The 21,543-nt window shown below is 41.8% G+C and overlaps 1 protein-coding gene across 2 annotated transcripts in view; it reads left to right on the top strand.

Annotated features, from left to right (window-relative positions):
- Positions 1–21,543, top strand: part of LOC127005979 (hemicentin-1-like) — a 158,374-nt gene that overhangs the window by 95,961 nt on the left and 40,870 nt on the right. For both annotated transcript variants that reach the window (XM_050875455.1, XM_050875456.1), the window contains exons 6-9: positions 422–566; positions 11,045–11,175; positions 14,188–14,347; positions 18,858–19,027. In XM_050875455.1, the coding sequence (XP_050731412.1) occupies positions 422–566; positions 11,045–11,175; positions 14,188–14,347; positions 18,858–19,027 (606 nt within the window). The remainder of the gene's footprint in view (positions 1–421; positions 567–11,044; positions 11,176–14,187; positions 14,348–18,857; positions 19,028–21,543) is intronic.

Here is a 21,543-nt window from a genome sequence, read left to right on the forward strand (position 1 = left end):
TCCCTCATCCCCATGTAACGCTTCACCGCCTCCTTACCTTCGCTTCATAAACCCCGGAACACTGAAATTTTGATACCCGAGTTAAAGCAGACGTACTTGAAGGAACACTGACATTCACTCTGCCATCTGTATTGGGAAGCCGCTGACCTCTATATCACTAAATATAAAGTCAATGCTCTCGTCTAACCTTCTAAACGTCAAATTTTTCTCACCATTTGCACATTCTACTGATTTCCCTTTGCAGGACGCTTCCCACCCTCTTACACTCACCTTTTCCACGTAGCCTGCGTGTAATCTTTATTTCCTCACCCTTTAACCATTTCAATCATTTCCCCAATACTAAAAACGTACTCCACACACTACTTCCCTCCCCTTCTCCTCGCGACCTTTGCTGACCCGTGTTCGTGTCTCTCCCCTGCAGACCTCCCCGGACAGGAATGTGACCACCTCGATCCTCAACTACCGCGCGGAGATGACAGACAGCGGGAAGCATATCACCTGCCGCGCCCTCAACCAACACATTCTTCTGTCTGCACAGGAGGACAACCTGCGCCTCAACATATACTGTAAGCGTGTTTCCGTATTTCGTGCATGTGTTTGTGGAGTGGGAGGTGTGTGTGTGGGTGTAGAAGGGGGTGTCAGTCCGGGTACGTGTGTTGGTTTAAGGAATAGGTGCTTGGTTAAGTTGCTTTCCTGCTTTCCTTTCTTCATTCCCTCCGGTATTTTCCATTCCCGCACGTGTTTTCCTTTCCTACACTCGTCTTGATTTACCTGTCTCACCTTGGCGTAAGTTGAGGAGGTGTTTTTTGCTTTCGCTTGGTGTAACACGTCTCTCCTCCCTCACCTTTATCCTCCTCGCCCTGTTCTTCTTGAACGACGTATTTACTCGGTACTATTTTTTGTCTTCCTCACTCTCTCTTTCCCTTCCTCTCCCTCGCCGCCGTGATCACGTTGAAATAATGCGCTGCGAGGTGCTTCCAGGTGTTTTTTTACGTGTTTTGCTTCCATTTATTTTCTCCTGAAGTATTTCTTGCCTGTTTTCCTCCTTCCCTGGCCTGCTGCTGCTATTGCTCTGAGTGTGTGTGTGTGTGCGTCCTTTTCCTCCGGACGTTCCTTCCATGCAGTGTTTATTATCTCTTGTTTACGGGCGGGTGTTTTCCTCGCCCTCGCCTTCCTCTTGTGCCGGAGGAAAGGAAAGTCTGGTGTTGGGTTCTTACAGTTTGTTAACTTTAATGTCACTTGAGAGTTTTCTGTAAAGGCTCAACTTGTTTATGTTTTATCTTGGTATTGACTCGTGTTTTTACCTTTTCAACTCTTTTTCTCATACTTTCACCCCATTTCGAACTCTCCAATGCTATTCGATGATTTTTTTTTTATTTCCATTATTTTTTTTATTCTAACAGAAGGCTGAGCATCTTTCTGAATTTTGATGGTCGCCAATAGTTTTTCCTTATAAAAGTTTTCTTCTCCCTCATTTTCCTATTGCTCGTAAATCAATTATCGGTTTCAACATATAGATTTTATTGATTTTTGTCATCCACCATCAATCAGCCGTACCCTTCTCTCAAGCCTTCATATCGTCACCTACGTAAACAAAACTATATAATTGAACTGCTCGTATATGTTGGCAGACGTTGCGCAATCGCACGTGTATGTGTGTGTGACCACATAATTTCGTAGCAGCGGACGTAACAAGAAAAATATAGCGTTTTTGTATGTCGCTTTTCCATTTCAAACAATGTTATCCACACACAGAGGCGTGCAGAGTGTCCATATTTGTGGGTGAATATACACGTGATACTGGAGGGGGGAGACGCGGCGAAGTGCTGGTGCTGTGTGTAATGGAGAGTGTTCTGAGGGTGAAGGCGGCTGGAAATAGCAATTCCTGCATGAAATGTATAGAGTTTTGATATATGTGACAAGGGCAGAGTGCATTACATTCCTGGAAAACACAGTGCAGATATGATTTGTATTGGTTGAGCGAGATGGTTTTGGTTTCTTGCTGCCATTGTGGTGTAGGAAGTAAGAACTGCTTGGTATTTCTGGTGATGGTTCATTATGTCACAACTTTTGGTGAATGTGTTACTTGACTGGCTATAAAGATCCTCAAGGTCAGTTATAATTTCCAGTGTGTTTACATTGGTTGGCATATGAGTGGCCACCAGCTGAGTAGTGGTGGTGGCTTAATCACTGGGATTCTGGTGTTACAACTCTTGCCCCAAAATGTCCTCCAAAAAGTGTGTGTTTGTGCGTGAGTGTCTCTGTGTGTGTGTGTGTGTGTGTGTGTGTGTGTGTGTGTGTGTGTGTGTGTGTGTGTGTGTGTGTGTGTGTGTGTGTGTGTGTGTGTGTGTGTGTGTGTGTGTGTGTGTGATATATATATATATATATATATATATATATATATATATATATATATATATATATATATATATATATATATATATATATATATATATATAGAGAGAGAGAGAGAGAGAAAACCAGTGCACGCAGAAGACAGTGTAATAGACATAAGAAAACAAGAAGACAAGCAGGAAAGATGGATGGCTGTCATTCTCTCTCTCTCTCTCTCTCTCTCTCTCTCTCTCTCTCTCTCTCTCTCTCTCTCGAATTCAATTTTCATTACATAAAAGTATTTAACCTTCCTCTCGCCTAAGGCTAAGCTATCCGATTACATTTTTCACGTCTTTCTCCGAAGTCAACACATGTAATCTTTTTTGCTTCTAAATTACTCCATTTTCCTCCTGTCTTTCCTATTCCATTTTCGCACCTTCTTTAACATTTTCTATTTTTTTCATCCTTCCTTTTTTCTTACTTTTCTTTCTTGTTTATATCCTTGGTTCCTACGTTTTACCCTTCTATCCTTTATTCTCGGGTCTCTTGCATTTTGCTCCTCCATCCTTTTCTTCCTCCATTCATTTTTTTTTTCCTTTTTCACTTCGTCGGCATCACAATGACACTCATCTCTCCAGGAGCTAATTCTGTCCCTGCTTTTTCCCTTCCTGCATTCTCGCCTTTGCCTCCTCCCTTCCCATCCATCCTTCCATTTTTCTCTCCCTCCACAACTCACCTTGACTCCCTTCCTCTCTCACCTACTTGGAGGAAAGAAATGCAGGAGTGTGTTTCTCCAAGTCACACTCTTCTTCTTTACATGCCTCGCCTCTCCGTATTTTTTTTTTCTTCTGGTAGTGGTTTAATGTTTATCTTTGTTTTGTTTATGCTTTTTACGTTTATTTTTTCATTTTTGAGGTTTCTTAGGTATATTTTACTCGTTTGAGACCTCTGTGGAGTATTTTTTATTTGTATTTTATATGGTTTAGTTTGGTATCAGTCTTCTTGTTTGTTTATATTTCTCTCTCTCTCTCTCTCTCTCTCTCTCTCTCTCTCTCTCTCTCTCTCTCTCTCTCTCTCTCTCTCTCTCTCTCTCTCTCTCTCTCTCTCTCTCTCTCTCTCTCTCTCTCTCTCTCTCTCAACATACCATTATCCTGATACTTTTCAATAAGATCACTGTTACACCTTTCATCGGGTTTTTACCTTAGGATCCCAAAAGATTCTAGAGAGAGAGAGAAGAGCTCATGTAAGCTTTTCGCAAAATTCCTCTTAACCAGCTATATCCCACGTCTTTGTACACCCTCCTCCGTATTCACTCTTAGTCTCTCTCTTTCCCTTTACTTGCTTGCTACGTTTCAGATCTTTTGTACATCCTCTTTTTCTTTCTCTTTTCGCCTCGTTTTCTTTTCTCATCTCAACGTTATATATTTTTTGTTTTTGCCCAGACTCACTTCGCTTCTTTTTCCCTCCTTTAGTCTTGCGTTCATAGCCTTAAGGACTCTAGAGGCTCCCCATTGTGTGTGTGTGTGTGTGTGTGTGTGTGTGTGTGTTGAGCGAGGCTTCAGTTTTAGCATCTTGTTCGCTGTGAATGGTTAGTTTTGTAGGCACCTTTATCCAGCTTCTTTCCTTTCTTCCTCTCTCCTTTCTACCTGGGCCTCCTTCCGCTCTCTCTCTCTCTCTCTCTCTCTCTCTCTCTCTCTCTCTCCTTCCTTCATGTTCTTTCTTTCCTTGTTTCTTTCCCTGTCCTTTTTTTCTTTTTTTATTATTTTCTGTTCCCTTTCTTTTTCATTCATTCTTTTTCTTTTTCATTTTATTTTCTGCTAGTTTTCATTTCTTTTCATTCTTTCCTTTCTTTATTTTCTCTTCTATTTCTTCCTTTGTTTCTCTCTCTCTCTCTCTCTCTCTCTCTCTCTCTCTCTCTCTCTCTCTCTCTCTCTCTCTCTCTGTTCTTTTATCTCCCGTGTAAGGTTAGAAGAAAAAAGTCACTCAGGTAATCAAAAGAAACGGAGACGGTTAGTGATGGCGAGAACAAAGTGATAAAAGCAATAGTAACGTGAGTTGGATATCCGCAAAAAAAAAAAAAACATAATAAAGTGTTCTTGTAGTAAAAATGTATAAGTCGGAAAGAGAACAAATAACAACATTAAGTATAAGTATAAAGAAAATACTGAACATAAAAATCAGGGAACGTAACTCATTATCATAATCATTAAAAAGAAAAAGAGAAAAAAAACAATAATACACTTATGGTCAAAAAATATGCGTAGAAGAAATACAACAGAAAAATACTAAGGCAACCTACTCATACTGACGTAACATAAATAAGAACTGGAGAAATAAATGAAGATACCCAAAGAGAACAGTAATAAGACCTTACTATAACAAAATAATATATATATATATATATATATATATATATATATATATATATATATATATATATATATATATATATATATATATATATATATATATATATATATAAAAGACTCAAAGAACCTGACTTTCATACATGTGCGACCGAGGCAGTTTTCGGAAAAGCTTGTCCTCGACTTTTTCCAATTGTTGGGCTCGAGTTTAAAATTCAAGTTAATGGTCCTGAGAGAGAGTTTACCCCCCAGACTTTCTTCTTACGCTTCTACCTGTGACGAAGGGACGGGGGCAGGGAGCGGTGGAAGTTGAGAGAAGGGGGGAGTAAGAAACTATAGTGGGACCTTTAACCTGATCAATATCCGTTTACCTTATATTGTTCTTATTTTTCTTTTTCCTTATTAATGCCACTTGCTAAGCAGAATACATTAAATGGTTCAGATAGAAAGGAGTGAGATATTACTGTAAATTCTTTTGTCTTTTTTAGTAATGTGTGTGTGTGTGTGTGTGTGTGTGTGTGTGTGTGTGTGTGTGTGTGTGTGTGTGTGTGTGTGTGTGTGTGTGTGTGTGTGTGTGTGTGTGTTTGGGAGAGTTGGTGGGTGGGTGCCCTTTTTATCCTCTATTGTTTTTTCCATCCTCCCCCCTCTGCTTTCTTTCCCATTTTTTTGCAGAGAAAGTAATCCAGGAACGAGAGGAAAAAAAAAAGTCAGCTAGTTTACTGAAAAATCGTATGCAGGTAAAATAGGAAGCCTTTTATCTGTGTCTACTTAGCTAAATCCGATTCGTGTAATCCAGATGTGGTCTCCCCTGGTGCGAAGATATGGCTCTACCTGTGTGGCTGCGATATAATTATGGTTATCGCCTTTTATCACCTGTGTCTGCTGCGAGAGGCTTAGTTACTCTTAAAAAAAAGTAGAAAAAGGTGGCGAATAGAAAGGGAAGAAGGTGGAGAAGAAAAAAAAGACAATATGGGAAGAAGAGTGGAACGGAGGAAGGGAGAGGAAAAAGTAGAAAAGGATCGAGAAGTGAAAGGGAAGAAGATTAAGAAGAAGAAAATGAAAATATGGGAAGAAGAGTGAAAGGGAGGAAGGGAGAGGAAAAAAGTAAAAGAAGATAGAGAAGAGAAAGGGAAGAAGCTGGAGAAAAAGAGTGGAACTGAGGAAGGGGAAGAAAAAAACGTAGAAAAAAGATATAGAAGAAAAGGGGAAGGAGAAGTAGAAGATGAGAATTACAATATAGGAAAATTTTTTTTTTTACAGCAAAGGAAACAGTTCAAGGGCTTAAAAAAACAATAATGAAAAAATAGGAAGGGAGGATTAAGAGGAGGAGGAAACTAGTAGACAAAGGTAGAGAAGAGGAAGAGAAGAAGGTAGAGAAGAAAAGATAATATGGGAAAAAGAGTGGAAGGAAGGAGAAAAAAAAGTTGAATAATCACTCGTGTTACCCTCGCCAGCTGCAAGAGCGTTACACTGATCAACCGTTGTCACCCTCGCGATGCTCTCTCTTCCGTTTCTCTTATTATTCAAATCAAAGCAAAGGTGTTCAATTTCACTTAATGGGGAGGGAATAGGAGTGCAATTACCTTTGATGGAGCGTATTCGTTTCACACTCACTCTAATTAGCTCTTAAGTATCCACGTAAACAAAATCCGTAGACTAAAGTGAAAAAGAGGAGTAGGAGAACAATTGCGTACGTAATGAGATAAACGGAACGGTCACTTTCACAATGACTCCTGTTGTAACCCTTCGCACTTATGACAACATTGAAAGGTCGTGAATTGTCTCCCTGTGGTCTTTTAGTCATCCAGGATAATAATAGAACTGAGTCGTGAATCCCGTAGTCTCTACATATAACGAGTATTAACCATCCAATAAAATCAAAACCTCAAGGAGTCAAGTGATTATAAACAGAAAATCTCTTATATCTGTCCATTGAGTACCTGCCGAGCTTAAACAAGATCAAACGGCGGAGAGGGCAGCGGCGCGGCGTGGCAGCGGCCCGCGTGTAAATGTTTATCTTTGGGAAGGTGCGGTTCAATTTGTAATGACGAGGGCGGCGGCGAACCCCTGAGAGGCCCCGAGGCTCGTCAGCAGCATCACAAGTCTTCAGTTATCGCGCTCGTAACTCCCGAGAATGATCGCCTCTCGAGGTCAGGCTCGTCCACGCCGTAAAAGAGTCTCCATGTGGGACTATCCGCGTGGAGGAGGAGGTGAAGAGAGGATAGGAGGAAGAGGGAGGCTAAGCAAGAGGGGGTGTGATAGGGAGACAAACTATAGAGAGAATGGTCATCATGATCATCGTTTTCAGTCATTACTAGTCCACTGCAAGACAAAGGTGTTTCACAAGCTTCTCCACCTCTTAGCTGTCGTTAGTGTATTCTGTCATCCTCCTCCCTTATGCCATCTCTTCACTTGGTCGTCTCTCTGCCCTGACGCCTACAAATTTTGAGTGCTACGTCTTGTTCAAGTCAGGGAAGTTGAACAAGGTGAAGAGTAATGGAGGGAAAGAGAGGTAAAAAGACAGGGAGAAAAAGGGAGGTAAAAGGAGTGTAGAGGGAAGGAAATGAGGAAGAAGAGACCTGTTAATATATAGAGAGTTGTCAGGAAAAATTGTGAAAGGAAGGAGGTAAAGATAGAGAGAGGAAGGTTGATAAACAATGGGATAGAGAACAGGGTATAAAGAGTTAAATATGGGGAGGTGGATAAAGAAGTGGAAAAGGTGGTGGGAGCAAGAGGGGTCCTAGAAAGTGTGGAAGGGAGGGAGGTAGAGGCAGGGAGGGAGAGGCCGAGGTGAGACTGGGTAAAAGTTTATAGTCATCCAGTAGAAGGAGAGAAGACTTGGCATTACTTTTCGGTGGTCTAGCCTCAGTAAAGGTGGTTTTAATGTTAGTTTTAATGATCATAAAGTCTTTTTCCTCAACCTCTTAATGGCATTTCGGCACATGGGGCTACCTGAGGCTGCACACCTACCACCACCCATCCTTCTTTACATCCACCTGTACGGTTGTGTATCACCCGCCGGCGGCCAAGTTTAGGAAGAGGAAGTTTGGTAATTTCGGTTCTAGTTTCCCTCGCCGGGGCTTTCTATCCCCGCGCCAGGTCTCCCCCGTAGCAATAGTAAGGCTTCTCCCTCTCATTCCCGGGGTTTCCTTTACTTGCCGCGGCTTTCCGTGCCCATAAAAGTCAGTCTTCATCACCGCACTCGGTAAACCTTCCTCGAATGGTCGTTATTTGCCTATTTCGGCGTCAGCATGTTTGTCGACGTGTTTTTATGTACTCTCTCTCTCTCTCTCTCTCTCTCTCTCTCTCTCTCTCTCTCTCTCTCTCTCTCTCTCTCTCTCTCTCTCTCTCTCTCTCTCTCTCTCTCTCTCTCTCTCTCTCTCTCTCTCTCTCTCTCTCTCTCTCTCTCTCACACACACACACACATCACAATCATGCTTCATCCGCTTTTTTTCTCATTCCCTTCCCCTTATTTATTTTACCTTTTCTATTCTCTCATTCTCCTCGTCTTCGTTTTTTTCCGCTTTTCAGTTCCTCTCATTTTTATTTTTACTAACATTATTATTATATATCCATCCTCCTTCTCCTCCTCTTCCCCCTCCACTTTCTCCTCCCCCTCCTCCCACGGGTGTATATACAATATCACAAAGCTACTCCCGGGCCTCATATATAGTGCTCCAGCCGCCTGTGTTTTGTGCCGTTCCTGCGTTCCTTGCTACAGCGGCTTCCATCCCCTCCTTCCACGGTAAAGTGTTTGGGTCCCCTGGAGAGCGTTCACCCCTTTCTTTCCGTACCAATGGGTCTGCTGTGTTGCCTTCCGCCAGCAGACCCAGCAGCAAGATTTCCCTTGTGGCTCTCGCTCCTGCTTTGCCGTGGTCCTGCTGCTCTGTTGATTACCTGTGTGTGTGTTGGACCCGCAGTGAGCTCAGGTGTGCCGGGGAGGGGAGAGAAAGAGATATATAGACAGATAGATATGATACAGAGAAAAAGTCAGTGAGTACCGTCTTCAGTATGTAATGTGTATCCAGTGTATATATTTTATTTATACTCGTAAGGTAACCAGTCTCGTGACCTCCCAAATGATGATATCTTCCTCGTTAATTTTTCACGTAATAGTTTTCCTCGAGTTTTTCTTTTATATTTTATTTCCTTGCCATCATTTACAGCCGCCACCGTCACCACACCACATCGAGCTTCATCGCTATCACCAACTCAGCCACCGCCACCATTACCACCACAACCACCACTACTCAGATTCGCATTGTAGCAGCAGTGTTGGCGACGACTCACTCAATTTTACCTTCCTTTCCTCTTTTCTGCGCCTCTTCTTACTCCTCTTCTTCCTCTTTTTCATCTTCCTCCTCCTCCTCCTCCTCCTCCTCCTCCTCCTCGTCACTTCTGTATTTTAATTAACGCTAGGATTTCAATCTCGTCAAGTTTCGACTGCCGCCGCCTCGCAAAGAAGGGAGGGAGAGAGTAAAAATGAAAAACTCGAGTTCTTGTCGTGTAAGAAAGAAAAAGAAAATTAATTGAGCCGAGCACTCTACCCCTTATTGAATTAGCTTCCCCTCGCACCCGGCACATGCGTTGTTTCATATTTCGGATAAGCATTTCGGAGGACATAAGAATTCTGTGGATGGCTTCTTGAATTCCTTGTATACTTTTTTGACACGAGTTTGTTTCATCATAAAAATTCAAAGCTTTAATTAAACACTATGAACATCAAGCGTTAACAACCGCCGATTCATTGCCAACGATTGCGAAAACCCTGCCGATACAGCACATAATTGATTGCTTAATAATTTGAGTTCATATAATATTTGTACACCTTTCCTCTTATCATATGTTTCAACCGGAGTAAAAAACATCACTGCTCATCACTGCATGTCACTGGCCTGGGAGGCCTTAACACTAATGCAATATTTATGAAATGGAAATAAAAATATATAGAAAGGGAAGATAAAGAAAAGGGGGAGCAATTGAAATGAAGGATCGCTTGTACGGTATGTTTATCCATCCCGGAAGGACGTTTTATTACCCACTCAAACCTAACGTTTGATAACTTGTTGAGGAAGATCATTTTTACTCCTCCTTTGCTGAACGTCTGATAATATTCTCATTATTAAGCGGCATTTCTCCAAATATATATATATATATATATATATATATATATATATATATATATATATATATATATATATATATATATATATATATATATATATATATATATATATATATATATATATATATATATATATATATATATATATATATATATATATATATATATATATATATATATATATATATATATATATATATATATATATATATATATATATATATATATATATATATATATATATATATATATATATATATATATATATATATATATATATATATATATATTCTGCCCTGCACAATTGAGGAGGAAAGTGGCGGTACCGTAAAAGTACTTGGATGTGTTTTTCCAGCCGGGCGATTTCTTGCATACAGCACGTCCGTTCTACCGCGGCGGTGACTCGAACAACGGTACGAGTACACGACGATAGCAGTCGACTCCCAAGACTAGTTTAGTGGTGGACGGGGCAGCTAGGCAATAACCAGTCTGTTGAAATAATGGCCAGGACTGTCCACGACAGTCACCTCCCACGCTATCCCGTCTGCATGCATATTGGTTTCATCCCGGTGGCGCTATAGGCAGTCACGTTGTTTTCGTTACCTTCGACAAGCCACTTCACCCACCATCACCCCCTCCCCCACCACCACCCCTACCACCACCACCATCACCACAACCACCCTGAATCCGCCCCTGCAGCTCTGTCCCCGCCCAGTCTCACCATCCGGGCCGGGCAATATTCAATAAGACCGCAGTGTCGCCAACCATTGTGCGGCCAGCTCGGGGCGGGCGGCTGTAACACAAGCCCTTCCTTCCTCTTCAGCTAAACTTTTCCCATCTCGGGCCGCCTCTCCAATGCCGGGGAATGGCGCGCCGCTCCAAAATTTGACGCGTGGGAAAAAAAAAGATGGCTGGCAATATTTCCCCAGTTGGGTGGGTTTTTTTTTCAGTGTGTATGCGTGGAAAATTTAGGTAATGCAGGAACACTCACCCGTCTCGTTATTTTTTCTTATTGTTTTGTTTGTGTATGTTGTGAATGTTGTCTTCGTCTGTCAGTCTGTCTATTTACATTAGTCTCCCTGTTTTGTCTCTCCTTATTTGCTCTGACCATATTCCTTTCCCCTCTGTCACATTCTATCCCATACTCCTACTCGCCTCACTCCTATCCTTCTCATTACATTTTTCCCTTCCTCTGACCCCTTCTCCTTTCCGCCCCCAGACAAGCCCGTTGTGACGCTTCAGATGGGCAACAACCTAAACCCGGACAACATCAAGGAGGGTGACGACGTGTACTTCGAGTGTCACATCAACGCCAACCCCACCGTGCGCCTCGTCTCCTGGTTCCATAACGTAAGTGTCAAATTGTGTCTCCTGCTGAGGTGAGAAAGAGGGGAGGTACACTGATTAAAAATGTGGACCATGGGTTGGGTATGAGCTAAGAAAATGATGGCATTATAAAGAAGAGAAGTTTCAAAAGTTTGAGAAACGAATGAGACGTGGGAAGGAGAAATCAGAATTTGAGAGGAAGACTTCGAAGGTTTCCATAAAAGTTACATAAATTAATAAGCTCCTATTTTCTTGGGAGTAAATGGCTTTGTGTAGATAGAAAATGTAAGGTTAGAAGATACATTCAAGAAAAAAATAGATAAAATTGTGGATAGTAAGGTTAGGTAGGATCAGGTCTACAGGAGTTGCCTTACATAGGCCTACCCGCTTCCTGCAGACTCCATATTTCTTATTTTCATATGTAATAATAATTATTATACTTACAATGATAATTATTATAAGATTAATGAGTTTTGTGGTGCTTACATATAATGACCAAAAATTATAAATAATAATAATAATAATAATAATAATAATAATAATAATAATAATAATAATAATAATAATAATAATAATAATAATAATAATAATAACAACAATAATTATAATAATTATAATAATAATAATATATGTATTGATAATAATGCTGCTACTGCTTCTCCAACTACTATTTTTGTTATTACTACTGCTGGTGGTACTACTACTTTTTTTTTACAACAAAGGAGACAGCTCAAGGGCACACACAAAAAAGAAAACAATAAAAAAAAAGCCCGCTACTCGCTGCTCCCAAAAAAGAATCAAAAGAGGCGGCCGAAAGAAAGGTCAAACTGCTAACACTACTACTACTACTACTGCTACTACTACTACTACTACTACTACTACTATTGCAATCAGACGGCGTTAAACCACAAGGCCACGCGCAACTTAGCCTATGCCTCCCTTTTTATCTTGCCTTCTTCCCAGCAGCGTCAAACATACACTTTTTTTATATTATGTTATGCGTGTAACTAACTCGCGATCTGATCACTTGGTAGACTCTGATCGCCAGCCAGCACCCTCCCGGGAGAAATAAAAATGGTGCTTCTTCAACTGATCTATGGGCATATAAGGACCTCGTCACACACACCCATCACCTTTGCTCAAGAGAGACAGCAACCGTTCTTTTCCAATTGTAAAATCTTTTGGTTATAGCAAGGCTCGGATCTCCGTCTGTTTAGATTGCAAATGAATTTCTTAATCATTACACCATGGGAGTTATTGCGCGTGTGTTTGTGTGTCCCAGAAGCTTTGAAATTCCAGAGTGTTGTAGTCTCGTTTGTCCTCCTCCTCCTCCCCGTCTCCGCGTCATCCTCTTTGTTTAACTTTCAATGTTTGCGCTTCACCTCGTCTTTAAGAATCTATTATAAAAGAAAAGCTTGTGAAAATCAGGCCAAGGAACTGCTTTGCATTACCAGCAGAATTTAGCTTAAACATAATGGCAAAGGTTGAGGTGCGTGACGCGTTGCTATGACGAGTTCAAAAGACGCAAAACATAAAGAAATATAAAAGAAGAGTATCAATATCGCATAAGACGTATCGTCGTCCCGCTGTTGAAGATTGGATGAGAGCACAAAAGAAGAAAAAATATATGATAGTAATGTGTATTGTGTATTACATTCAAGAAAAGTCCCTCCAGAAAAAAAACTGTTGAAAAGAAAGAGCCTAAATACATAAATATGAAGCGAAGTCGTGAATAAAGAATATCCCCCGAAGACCGTGTGTGTCTGGTGGGAAGGCATCGTTTGCCCACACAACAGATGCTGATGAAAGAAAAGAAAACCAAGAGAATAAAAAAAGAAAAAAAAAGGACGTAGGTGGTCAGAGTAGACAGCTGTCGTAGAAAAAAAAGACTTAGAATAAAAGGTGATGAAGACAAAGCAGAAAAAAAAGATAAAACAAACTTAAAACGTGATACGATGAACTAGGTCAGTTGAGATATGTATAAGAAAAGGAAAATAAAGAAAAACAAGAAAAGGAAAAAAATTATATAATGGGTGAGAATGTCGAAGTAAACTGATCAATCAAGGACAAGAGAAGAAAAATCTGCGTCAGAAGATTCCTAAAAGACGAAACCGGACGGGCAGAGACGCAGAGGGAAGGAAGGCGGCGAGGGAGCGAATAAATATGGAAGACATGGAAATGAAGAAGAACGAGAAACGCGAAATTCCGATCTGAAATTCACACTTCAAAAATTCACCCAGGAACAGTAGATTGTCGGAGGAGTAAGAGGAAGAAGAAGAGGAGGAGGGGGAGAAGGAAGGGGAGGAGGAGGAGGAGGAGGATGGGGAACGGATGAAGAGGAGTTTGAGAAGTGGGAAGAAAATAAATGAAACAGGAGAAGCAGGATGAAAATTTTGTTAAAGCAGGATATCGGAAAGAGAATCGTGATGCGTAAAGGAGAAAGGGAAGAGATGTTAAAAGTAAAATGAAGAGAGAGAGAGAGAGAGAGAGAGAGAGAGAGAGGAGGGGGGAGGGGGAGATAAAGTAGTTAGGTGATGGACGATGTGTGATGGCGGGTGGTCACTTGGGGCAAAGGAAGAGCGAGGCAGACCAGGAAAAGGCGGTGGCGGTGGTGATGGTAATGGTGTTTGTGGTGGTGATGGTAGTGTTGGTGTTGGTGATGGTGGTGGTTGGGGTATGGTGTTGGAGTAGTATTGGTGGTGGGTGGGTGGGTGGTTCGTATCTGAGGCAGGCAAGCAACAGCATTAGGTGGAAGAGCAAGAGGGGGGCCTACACACACACACACACACACACACACACACACACACACACACACACACACATACACACACACACACTTCACCCCTTTCACCCCTTCCCTTACTCCTCCTTTCTCTCATTTCTTTACTCCTTTTCACGCCCTAACACCGTACCCAACTTTTATTTGTGCTTTACCCGCAACATTTCCTCCCACAGTTTCTTCTCCTCAACTTTCTACTTCAACTTCTTTTCGTCTTCCCGCTAACCCGGACTCTTGCTTTCTTTCCCCCGCTGAAGGGTGACCCGGTGGAGCATCGTGCCACCAAGGGAGTCCTCATCCAGAACCAGACCTTGGTGCTTCAGGGCCTGGCCAAGGACGCGGCGGGCTTTTACACCTGCACGGCCGTCAACAGCGAGGGCGAGGGGACCAGCCAGCCAGTCGTGCTCAGCGTCAAGTGTAAGTCTCTTGGCTTTCGTTCGTCTTTATTCATTCCCTGTAAGTCACGTGTCAGTAGTTGCTTCTTCTTCCTCGTTCTCTTTTCCCTCCAGCCCGTTTTTTCTTGTTCTCTTTATTTTTATTCCTTACCTGCTTCTCTTCCTCCTTCTCCTCTCCCTCCTCCTCCTGTTGCTTTTGTTCTTCCATGTTGTTTTATTCCTGCAGTCCGTTTTCTTTTTATTTATATTTTCTTTGTCTACTTCATCTTCTTCCTCTCATCTGTATTAGTCCCTCTTTCCTTCCTTCTTTCTCCCTCCTTTCTTCCTTACCTACTTACCTCCTAATTTATTTACATACACACTCACTAAACTATTAACTTGATGTTCTTACTTATTTCTCTTCCTTCCTGAAGTATATTTCTTTTACTTCATTTGAATAATGTGTTGGAATATCTTGGTTTGATGCTTTCACAAACTCGTAATCTTTCCATGTAGTGATTTTTTTTAGTTTGCCATCCGTTTATTGTATTTGCAGGTATATATCCTGTGTATCCATCTAACGTTTATCATTTTATCTCTCTTTCTATTTCCCTAAAGCTCTCCCTGCAAGATACCTTTGTCTCTTTCTTTCCTTCTTTATCCTGCTCCTTTTGTATTCTGTCGCTCAGAATTTCACTGCATCTTTTTTTTCCTTGTCACTCGCTTCGTTCACACTCTCTCTTAAACTTTTCTCTGCCCCTTCATACTTCTCATCCCTTGTTTGTGTGAACACACCTCACTATTTTCTTTTCTTTTCCGTGATCTTCCTTTTTTACTTTAGTTTTCTTTCTCTCCTCCTACCTGGCCTACTTTTGCATCCCATCTCATCCTTTTTCGTTACTTTACTCACCTTATTTTTCCTTACTTTACCTTACCTCCTCAACGGGTTAAATAGAAGAAATGGAAAATAAGCAACAGAAGAAAGGACTTGGGAGGGAAGAACAAGACATAGAATAGGAAAAGAAAAGAGGAAAAGTAAAAGGCTGTAATGATAAGAAGCATTAGGAAAAAGAGAAAAGGGAACAATACAAACCACAGGTATTACTTTGTCCACCTAAACAGTGCAGGTGCGAAAACAGTAAGCTTCTTTTGCTCCCCACGACTTTTTATTTAGTATTTTCTGCTCGTGTTTTCATTCAAGATAAATATACTCCCGTTGCAAGCAGTCATACCCTACGACGGAAAGTAATGAATAAGGAATAGATGCCAGGGAGCAGCCGGGAGGAATAGGTCAGTGAGTAGAGGTAGTAAAAAGAGGTCAAGGAGTAGAAGGAAAAAGTAAAACGTCAGTGAGTGTAAGGTAAAATGTCAAGGAGTAGAAAGTTGGAAAAACAGATCAGTAAATAGAAGGTAAGCAGAGGTCAGTGAGTAGGAGGTTGGAAGAAGAGGTCAAGGAGTAGAAGGTATAAAGAAGAGGTCAGGGAGTGCAAGGTAGAAAGATCAGGGAGTAGAAAGTGAGAAGAATAGAATCACGGAATAGGTGTCCTACTTCCCTTCTAATGATCAGACTCGCCAGTAGCCAGAAAAAGCTTTTACTGGACTGCCTCTTCCTATTTATCTTCTTACTCCTTATCCTCTCTCTTCTCCTAATCCTCCTGCTCCCCTTCCCTCTCCGATTCTACCTCCGAGTCTTCCTCTTTCTCCTCTCCCTCCTCCTCTCCCTCCTCCTCCTCCTCCTCCTCCTCTTCGTCCTTTTCCTCCTCTAGTGTTCATTCTATTTCATTATATTCTCCTCTGTCTGCTTATACTTCCCTGTTCGTACAGATCGTTCATTACGACAAAACAAGGTCACTTGAGACTGAAAACTGGAAAAAGTTACATCCATTTTCTAAACAACTGATAAGTGGCCTTTAACTACACGTTCTGAGACTCGTATTAGCGGAAGACAGGATGTTTGAGAATAATATTAGAAAAGTTTGTCAAGTTCTAGATGATAACTAAAATATCCGATACCCAGCATGGTTTTAGAAGGAAGTGATTCAGACTAACCAGTATTTTCATTCTTTCATTGTATATATGGAAACTGGAGTAACCATGTCCATAGATTTATTATTTTTCATATTCTTTCTATTCTTTTTTTCTGCTCCTCCTCCCCCTCCTCAAGCCTAACCAGCATATTTTTTTTTTCCTCGCTCCTGTTTTGCTACTTGTTTTTTTCCCAGAGTTTTGATGTTCTTGTGAGTGTGTGTTTTCTCGTTACTCAATTTTAAGGCCGTTTCTTCGTGATCATTATTTTTAGACTCCTAGAGGCATCCACTGGTATTTTTAATTGTGCCTTAATCATATTTTCTCTTACTTTTTTATCCCTTTCCTTCCTCCTTAATAGCTATCTTAACATTTTCAAGTTTTTTCCCCTCGTAATCTTCGTCCTCTTTTATTGCTTAACACCCTCGCCCTGCTCCTACCCCTCCCCCTCATCCTCTTCCTCCTCTTCCTCCTCTTCTTCCTCCACTGACTCGTTCTCCTTGTCCTATTATTTTCCTCTGGCTTTTTTATCATTCTGTTTAGTTTTTTTTTTAATCCGTTGATCTCTTTTGTTCTCCCCTCCACTTATCTAACTTTTTCTCTCCTTTCTTTCTTTTTCCATCAGTTTGTATTTTCTATATTAAATCTCTCTCTCTCTCTCTCTCTCTCTCTCTCTCTCTCTCTCTCTCTCTCTCTCTCTCTCTCTCTCTCGCGCTCTCGCTCTCTCATCCTGTTAAGCTTTGAGAGTGATGGTTGGTTGATCTTATGCATCAAAGAACAGCTTTTAACGGGACACAGAAAACTCAAAGTACATATCGTATGGCTGAGAGCGACTACGGGAACTTTCTATAGCCTTGATTTACGTGCAGGGTGTCATTTGCAATACACTTTCTGGGGTGATTTTCTTTTTATTATTCCTGTGTCTTTTACGTCCACCTACTTTTGTCGGCTTCCTTTGTCCACCTCGTCCACATACAGGCTCACAATCTTTCATGGACTAAGGACCATATTTCTTAAACCTTTTCGAGCCCAAGTACACATATCTATTACAAGGCTTTCGCTAGAGTTGTGGGCGTTACCATTGGTAGTTCTACATATGGTCCTGGTGGAACTTCGACAAGGCTTCTCTAATATGAACGTGAAGAAACACTCATAAGAACGCATTTAACGTCTTCTTTGGCATGTAGAAATAATATGTAAAAGTCGGAAGCGTCCAAGAATTCCGACCAAAGATATTTCCACGGGGATGTATTATAGTATACCTCCACCTGTTTTATTCTTCATCATGCCACCACACGCACACACTAACACGCAAACACGCAGAGACAAAGGTATAGCTACTGTGTGTATGTATAAATGCACGTGTATCTACTGCATATGTATGTTTGCATGTGTAAGCCGGGCCGCCAGCACCACCCAACATGGCGGTTGTAATAACGTAACTAAAATGGGTCGAGTGTTTTTCGGAGATCAAAGTCCCTACATGCGAACCTATTTAGGTGACACTGCGCACGATCCACAATGGGTATGCAAACTAGATGTGTTCCGCCCGCTCAGGCTTTTGTTTGCGTGTGTGTGGGAGGAGGCGGAGGGTCGGTATGGGTGTGTGGGTGGTGGGCGAGCGGAACGGAGGAAAAGGTGGTGAGAATACGGAACGATGTCTGGGCGGATTCAAGTGAGTCTAATTGTCTAGCTAATTGTATTTCGAACGGGATGTGGAGTACCGGTTTTCTTGGTGCGGTAAAATACAGCGGCCTGCTAATGTGTGGCGGAGGCGGGAGTGGAGCCGGGAAAGTGAGTGTAAGGGTTCGTTGACTGGTGGACTGGTGGTGGAGCCTCTCTGTTTTTTTTTTTTTTATGTGTGTGTGTGAGTGGGAGGGATATTTCTCACACTACTTATTTACCACCGTTCACTAAGCTTTGGGAGAGTCAGAGTGAGTTATTAATTCCTTTTTTATTTTCCTGTCACTCCTCCACCTGTCTTTGTTTTTCCGTTTTCTTCGCGTTTCCTGCTTCGTCAATCTATTTCGTCCTTGTCTGATTCCGTGTCTCCCAGCTTCTATTTTCATTTATTTAGTCTGCTCTCCTCTTTTCTCTCTTATTCGTTTCCACAAACATATTAAAACAGAAGGTCGGCAGGTTTTCTTCTTTATTTTTCCTCGTCACATCCGAGAGTTGCCTAAAGAGGGAATTATTCACCCCGTCACTTACTTTCTTCCATCTTCCATCGCCATATTCCTTTCCCTCGTTCTCAATTCCAAATTAATATAAGGAGATATAGTACTGAGTGTTAAAGAATAATAAAAATAACTAGGATAAGGAGAGAATAGCAATACTTTCATTTAACTCCTTAAATAGGCATCCCCTCCACATCCCTGTCTGCCTTGAATCTAACGCAAACCATCCCTCGCTCCTCGTTGCATTGCTGAGGAAGGTTTGCTCCCCCCTCCCCCACCACACACAAGCGTGACAAAGGACAGCACCATGTCTACCGTCACTCTAACCTCTCCGCCTCCTCCTCCTCCCAGACAAGCCGTACTGTCGCCGCCACAGCAAGACCATCTACGGCACGGCGCTGCACGAGCCGGCCAGCGTCACCTGCGAGGTAGAGGCCAGCCCAGGCCCCGTCACCTTCAGGTGGACTTTCAACAACACCTCGGAGCACCTGCCCATCTCGGCCTCCGCCGTCACCTCACAGGTAAGGAGCAACGCTGCTGCTACGGTGTCCTTCAACTCTGTACCTTAGCCTTACCTGCTTCGCCGCTTCACTCCCCTCTTCAAAAAATAACTCTTAATCCTGATTACTTAACCCGAGGCGGCAGACAGGTAAGCGGATCATTCCCTCCAGATGACAGGTAAATCACACGGCGGGATGGCGCAGGTAGGGCGCCAGCCAGCCGGCACCTCCCGCGACCCCGCCCACACATCCCCTTTAACGCCACCTCCCCGCCGCCTCGTCATAAATATAGAGTTTTGAGTGAGTCCCGCGGCGCTCCTCAGGCTCTGCCCGGTGAGTGTTCAGCGTCAGGGATTTCGGTCGTTTGCGTGTCCTCGAAGACCTTGGCAGACTGGCTTGACACATGGAGCGGCGCGGCGTAGACAAAGTCATGGTTGGCGTGGGCGTTGGTGTATACCAAAGAGAGTAAAAAAATAATCCACTAAGCTCATGAGTACTTCACCAAGGACGACACAGTGGAAAATAATTAAAGTGAATCCATATTTTTTAACTCTAAGCGAAAGAGCACCGCGAGGAAGAAACTGCTCAGTGCTGCGTAAATATAAATGAAGAAAGAAAATGAAGAAAGAGGTAAAAGACTAAGTTACGCAAATGCGTCAAGAAAAAAAATAGGAGTTAAAGTAGGATTGAGCTGCCTGTGCGTCAACTCCTAAATCAAAAATCGTCAAAAAGATTTTATAATTCAACACACACACACACACACACACACACACACACACACACACACACACAGACACACACCGGAAAAGTGACTCCAGGCAAGCGTAAATCCAACACCGGAAATAAGAAACGACTTGCAAGAAAATAATAGAATAAAAGAAGTCGAGGAGGAGGAGGAAGAAAGATAAAAACCCTGCATGAAGGATTAGGAAGGGAAGATGAAGAGAGGGGAAGGGAAAGATTTAGAAATAGGACGTGAGGGAAAGGGCGAGAACATGAAAAGGCAATGAAATGTGAATATAGTGCCCCGTGGATTTATCGTATCGGCTCCGAGCAAAATATATGTACTGCGAAAAATGCGGAGAGGAGGCAAAAGGTGTGTTTAGGAGAAAGGGAGGCCAGGCGAGGGAAAGATGCTGGAAGGAGACGGACAGGTTATGAAGGGATAAGGAAGAAAAAGAGGGCAGAGACCGTAGGTAATGATGGGGAACGAAAATGAGCTAAATGTATAGAAGCAAAGAAGAAAAGTATATAACAGTGAACGGAGAGGAAGACATTTTAGCTTATTCTGTAAAGACAAGTGGCAATTAGAAAATGACGGTTCACGGAAAAACAAAGGAAGAAAACGAGACGAAAGAGAAAACTAAGACTGGCACCTCAGACTGACAGGGTAAAGGAGGCACTAAAGGGCAAATTAAACAAAGAAAATATATGTAATGAAAGAAAGATATGAGTTTCAGTAGATTTTTTTTTCCATCAGGCGACAATTTAAAGTGTTCGTTCAGTAATATTAAAATGGCGCTCATGACTAACAACAAAGTAATCAATCAAGCCTCACTAAACAAGACGCTATCAAAGGTGAAAAAAATTAAATGAAAATACGGAGGATGAATGGGTGATGCATAAAAAAAGCATCCAGGTAGCAAAAAGCCTGAAGAATTAATCAATGATGTCCCTCATATTAATAACACTCATTCATAACATGCTGCTGAGAGGACAAAGAAGTGTAAGAGTGTTTATATAAGCTTAGTGGATTATTTTTTTACCCTGTTGATATGTAAAGGAAAGGGAAATCGAATATAAAAGAGACGTGTGTCATTCTATACCGAGGGAATAAAAATGATGCTTATTAGTAATTCATCAAGTGGTTTTGAAAAAGAGATGACAATAAAAGGGAGAGCATGATTAATTATGTGTGTGTGCGTGTGTGTGTGTGTGTGTGTGTGTGTGTGTGTGTGTGTGTGTGTGTGTGTGTGTGTGTGTGTGTGTGTGTGTGTTTAATTAGACAGGCAGGTGTGAGTGTCTAGTTAGTATGTGAATTACTGGTTAAGCTTTCTCTCTCTCTCTCTCTCTCTCTCTCTCTCTCTCTCTCTCTCTCTCTCTCTCTCTCTCTCTCTCTCTCTCTCTCGCTCTCTTTCTCTTTTTCTTGTGGTAATGAGGTACTTGACAGAAAATGAGAAGCAAATAGGTTGGTGTGAAGTGGAGCCTTTGGAAGAGGAGCAGGGAAAGGAGGGAAAGGAGGAAGAGTAGGAAAAAGATGAAAATGATATTTAGGAGAAGGAAAAAAATGTAAGAAGAGGAAACTGATGGAACAAATTTGTCTTATTACCGCCGTGTGTCGACAATTTTCTATCGATTTTCAGTTAATGAGTTTTTATTTTTTCAATCGTCATTTTGTTATGTTATGATTAATAAGTAGTAGCAGCAGTATTAGTGTTTGGTCGAGAAGTTTGAAGTTCGATCTCCTCGCCATACAACTGTTAATGGGTTTAGTTGTGCTTCCCGTCAACCCAGCTACGGATTCCCCTCATTACCCA

This window comes from Eriocheir sinensis, chromosome 31 (genome assembly GCF_024679095.1).
Source record: "Eriocheir sinensis breed Jianghai 21 chromosome 31, ASM2467909v1, whole genome shotgun sequence".
NCBI classification, from domain to species: Eukaryota; Metazoa; Arthropoda; class Malacostraca; order Decapoda; family Varunidae; genus Eriocheir; species Eriocheir sinensis.